The 5920-nt window shown below is 42.0% G+C and overlaps 1 protein-coding gene across 1 annotated transcript; it reads left to right on the top strand.

Annotated features, from left to right (window-relative positions):
* Window positions 1–477: 477 nt before the first annotated feature.
* On the top strand, window positions 478–1248 carry LOC308289969 (claudin-4-like; the record flags this gene model as incomplete). Its single annotated transcript, XM_080731749.1, has 1 exon — window positions 478–1248. The coding sequence occupies one exon, from the start codon at window positions 478–480 to the stop codon at window positions 1246–1248; it is 771 nt and encodes a 256-aa protein (XP_080587875.1).
* Window positions 1249–5920: the final 4672 nt, after the last annotated feature.

The raw sequence follows: 5920 nt of genomic DNA on the forward strand, positions 1-5920 counted from the left end.
GTGAAGTAAACGGAAGACTAAATGTACTGCAAAGTCTCTTTTCATTTCATTTCATTTTCTGAATTAGGCTACTACACAAAGCAAGCTTTATGTGAATGAAAGCACTTACAGTAAAACACATTTAGCAGGTATCAGTGCTGGTTTTGGGTCCTTTTGATCTGCTGATTGGCAGATACCCAACTAAACAATCAGTCTGCTAAACTCGCATATGAAAGAATCCTTTCATATACAAAAGGACTACAGGTTGCCACTCCTCCACCTGTATATATATAGCCTATCTACATGGTGTTAGGCTAGAGGAAACTAGTTTGGCTGGACAAACTCACTAGATGACACTCCTCCTACTGCAGCATTCCTCCTCCAACAAACAACTGTCCGAAGAAGAGTCATTTTGGTAGAACAGAGCGTAGGAGAACCAGACCTGTGAGCCCAAAGATCTCTCTCTCTCTCTCCCACAGCAGACACAGCCTCTTCACCATGGGGCGGATCGGCAAGGAAGTAGCAGGCCAGTTCATAAGCTTCATAGGCTTCGTAGGAGTGTGTGTGTCCTGCGGCATCCCCATGTGGAGGGTGACGTCTTACATCGGAGCCAACATCGTCACGGGCCAGATCGTGTGGGACGGCCTGTGGATGAACTGCGTGGTGCAGAGCACAGGTCAGATGCAGTGCAAGATGAGCGAGTCTGTGATGAAGATGACGAGGGACCTCCAGGCCGCCCGGGCCCTGGTAATCTGCTCCGTTCTCTTTGGCTTTATCGGCTTCGTGGTCACCTTCATCGGCGCCAAGTGCATGGGCTGTCTGAAGAGTGATGCATCCAAGGCCAAGGTGATGATTGTGGGCGGCTGCCTCATACTTTTCTCTGCCGTCCTGATTCTCATCCCCGTCTGCTGGTCATCAGCGGCCACCATCACTGACTTCATGAACCCCATGACCATCGAGACACAGAGGAGAGAAATCGGAGCTTCCATCTACATTGGCTGGGCCTCTGCTGCACTGCTCATTATCGGTGGGGTCATTCTGACCACATCATGCCCACCCAATACGCCCATGTATGGATACCCAGGACACGGACCAGCACCCATGTACCCTTACGCTGGCCCGGCGGTAAACCCAGCTACGTATGGTCCAGCCACGTATGCTCCAGTGTATCGCCCCCCTCCCGGTAGACCACACTCAGGTACAGGATCCTATGCGCCCAGCAAACCATATGCAGCACCAACCGCATACTCAGCCAGACAATACTCTTAAAGAAACTTAAATGGACTTAAAAGAGACTCTCCCTGTGAAAAGACTGTGATTTCTGTCCTGGTGTTTTCATAAGATATTTTGCGATGTTTTTCCACTGCAAAAATAGTATTCTTTGTCAACCCCTATCACTTGTCCTTTGAGAGGATTTTTATGTTGCCATACCAACATGAAGAGAAGAGGAAGTCCGCACACTGTAACGATGCTCCAGCGACAACTTTATTTAAGATAACAACGTTTCAACCCCAGCGGGTGTACACCGTTATGCTATGTTTTATAAAAAGATGTATTTTATTGTGTTCACTGCAAAATTACGAAATAAACATGTTAAAGTGATATTTCCAGGGTTTATGAAGTACTTTATTTCATTTTGTAGGAGTTACTTGTGCGTATGTTTGTGCATTATATTTGGTAGTTTCTTACAGTATAAACATAGACCAATGGCAGAATACCTAAATGTATCTTTCATCCATAGTTGAATACTATGTAATGTTTTCTCAGGGTAAAGGGAATGGGATAGTAATCATAAAATACTAAAATACAATTTACCTAATGCTCTAACTAATGCCAATTGATCACAATGATGAATCGCGATCACAATCAGAGGAGTAATTTCAGAAAGAATTAGGGGTGGCAAAAAATAAGTTACCATAGCCCCATTTCTAAAATAGCAAAAATAGTGGATCTACAAGCTCTCAAAGCATTGCCAAGTGATGTTTGAGGGCTTCAACTCTTTTTTATTTGTTTGGGTGGCGAAAAGAGAAAATGTTGGCCTATAATGACATTCCCAAAATAGTTATGCTTAAAGGAGTGGTTCACCCCCCAAATGACTATAGTTTTTTTTCCTCATTTTTTTATACCCAAAAAGATCATTTTTTGTGACCGAAGGTCACAGTTTACCATGAGAAATGTCACAGCTTGTCTGCGTGTAGACGTGAAGCCGTGTGTGTACACATTTTTACAGTCTATGGGTTGGTTCCCTTGACAAATCACTGTCACATGTCACTATGTAAGTCCATAATATATGAGTATTCCCCAGAATCCCTTTTATGCCCATATATAAAGATCCCTGATGTCATCGATATATATGGCCGCCAAATCACCCAAAATGGTCAAAACAATACACCCCAATTAGTCCAAACGGAGGTATTACATGTGCATATACAACCAGAAACAGAAAAGTTGGATTTTCATCATAGCCGACGGAGGCCATATTTGATTTGGCCATTGCACCATTCATGGCACTATGGAGGACTAGCACCTCTGTGATTTTTCACTGACTCAGTTCAGGTGAGAAACTCCCCTCACACCGATACTGTATTAGAAACACCTCCTCACATTCTTCCAGTTCACTGCAGTCAGGGTTAATTTCAATGTGAAAGGCTCATAAGAAAGGACAGTGTAATTAATGATGGGCCATCAAAGATACATTTACATAGATCCAAGTTTCAGTTAATTTAGCTTCATCACACTGACTCTTTTCTTTGCCAAAGAAAGCAAACACAGACATGACACAATGTCACATTTCACTCAATTCTTTACACCTGTAAACCCATGATGAGACAAAAGTGGATTCGGTTTCTGATACGATGTCATGCCACCCTTTTTCACTTTTGAAACTGCACACAGGAGTATAAGTATTTAGGCTACTGGTGAATTACATTATTTACTTTTTGAGCGGTGGTCACACCGTCTCCATAGCGTGGCCGTGTGTGTATCCGTGCGTGTGTGTGTGTGTGTCTGTCTGTCTGTGTGTCTGTAGCCTCTGGTGTATGTAGCCTCAGTACCCTGGGTGACCAGAGAGGTGCTGTTGAGTCTAGCCTGGCCTGTGCATCAACACACACACACACACACACACACACACACACACACACACACACACACACACACACACACACACACACACACACACCGTAAACCACCGCTCAGTTGTTCACACGGGTGTGTTTTTTACACATGAAGGAGGTATTCAAATTCTTGAACTACCAAACATTTAATTACTTTACTTTCATTTCAATACCCATTGCAACATGTTGTGCAGATGTGATAAATCTGCACAGGCTACTATACTGTTTGTTAGCAGGTAATATACTGTATGTCCATATTTGGTGTCTCTATTATTGCGACCGCAGGTCGCAGTTTACTATCAGAACCGTCACAGCATGTCCGTATAGGTCCGTCTGGACGTGTACACTTTTGTAAGGTCTATGGGTTTGCCGCTCTGACATCATGCTCTGACGTCACTGTGATGTCAGGGGAACCACTCTAACAGAATGGGTTTTATGCCCATATATGGAGTTCCCTGATGTCATCAATATTAAGCCCATATCTAACAGGACTTCATATGGGAATGCCCATATATGGAGGCCACATCAGCCACATACCACACTAACAGAATCCATGGCCAAGATGCCAAGACAGCCCATATCTGTGTGGCTGGTTCTACAGACATCTCTATGTATGGGCATAAAAGGGATTTTATGATGGTGTCAGATGTCATAGATGTCATAGGAGTTGCGTGTGTATTAAACCAAATTAAAAAACAGTGAAAGGAAAGCTACCTGACACATTGGAGAGAAGCAACCCAAAAGCAAAGCAAACTAGAATGCTATTTGGCAATAAATGGCAGAATACCTGAGCAAGGTGACAGACCCAAAACAAAGAAAAATCTTGACTTGGTACAGACTCAGTGAACACAGTCTTGCGATCGAGAAAGACCGCCATACCTGCATGGCTCCCTAGAGAAAACAGACTTTGCACCCACTGCGCACAAAATGAAGTGGAAACTGAACTACACTTCCTAACCGCCTGCCCACTGTACCAAGACATCAGAGACATACGTACGTGTTTTGGTATTTTCTTTTCTGGGCGGACGGTCATGTATTGACATCACGTGCACGCACGCGCCTCTATAGAGGCTATTTAGAAAGAACGGATGTCCGCAGATCTAATGGTGGGAAAACAAAACAATGTTTTCTAATCTTAATTACATTTGCATTGTTACTTTTATAAAGTAGATCTGAAGTGAAACAATGTTTGCTTTGAACGAATACCACCGTAATGGAGCCATGTATGAGCATGCACAAACGCACATGCAGTCACCGCTGCGAAACCTACAGTAGGTGTTAAAGTATGCCTATCCATATGAATAGATAGGGTACTTGGGCTTGTGAATCTAGGGGGGATGCACTCACACCACTCAGTGCAACCTGGTAAACTTGTTATGCATATGCAAATAGCCATTTGACTCGGGTTAGGGGGCGTGTTCTAGCATGCAAACGTGCAAGCACTACTGGAGTCATAGCCTATACTTCCTACAGATCATAACCACACAAGGAGAGTTTGAAAACAATGGAAACATAAGCTGATAAACAGCCATAAAGGCCATGCACATCCAGAGCCATATAGGCTGGGTGCTGGACTAAAGGTAAAAACATGACCAATGATGAAAAACTCCCATATCTACTGGGTGAAGTACGACAATGTGCAAACACAGCAGCAAGATTTGTGAGTGTACACATCCTTGCACTGTCTGCATCGAGCATGAAAACTGTTCCACCCCATCAAATTGTACATATTTTATTTAGATTGTATTATATTGATTGATTGTATTGTACTGTGTAGTACTCCTGCTTTGGCAATGTAAACATATGTTTTCTCATGCCAATAAAGCCCTTTGAATTGAATTGAATTGTGTGTTTTGGGGTCAGGAGTGGGAGAATGGTTGATATTTGTGTTCAGCCAAAGGACGTTAAGACGAAAGACAAAGGAGAGAAGAGAAGAGGTATTGAAATGATATTAAGCAGTATAGTCTCACTGTATAGCCCCATAAAGAGTTTCCAAATTATTGTCTGCACATTTTCACTCTAATCCCCCAAAATATGTCTTTGTACTTTGTCTATACCGTGGTTCTCAAATAGGGGTCTAACCTTGACCCCAGCAAAATGAGTTAACCACATGAATTCTGGGCATGTGGTAAATTTATACAAACAATGTTCACAGAAAATAGCCAATCTACAAGCTCACATATTGTGTTTCAAATTATCAAAGTGGTACTTAGTGAGCTTTTACATCAGCTGATTTGGTCAAAGTTATAGTGTATAGTAGAGGGAAAAGTGAGTTGCTGGATTGATTGATTGCAGACTTTATTAGAAGTTTGCATAGAAAAAGGTAGTTCATGACGGTACAGTTCACTGGTACAAGTTCAACTATAAGGAGATCCTAGTAAGCACTTGGCTTATTTACACAGGAAACCACTTAAGTGTCTCATATAACATTGAATGACAGACAGAGTACTATGCAGTAGATAGTCAGAAAAAACTAAAGAAAACAGTGCAGAAACTGTTTTATGCACTATATGTCTGGAACACACACCCAGAAAGATGCAGGTCTGCTGCCTGCCACTCATATTTGTTTCAAAACAGTATATTTGTGCTTATTTTGTTTCATGCATCGTAATGTCATTGTTTAATTGTGTTTCCTTTGCTTGATGTTATGTGTGAAGCACATTGAATTGCCTTGTTGAAATGTGCCATACAATTGAAATGGCCTTGCCTTACAAATGTGTTCAGATTTTGGATACAACACATAGGCCTATAACTTTATTTTATTCACATACCAGTAGATGAAACTGACCATTTATATATTCATAGAATAATTTGATAAACGGAAATAT

This window comes from Nannobrachium achirus (genome assembly GCF_963921795.1).
Source record: "Nannobrachium achirus genome assembly, chromosome: 8".
Classification (NCBI taxonomy): domain Eukaryota; kingdom Metazoa; phylum Chordata; class Actinopteri; order Myctophiformes; family Myctophidae; genus Nannobrachium; species Nannobrachium achirus.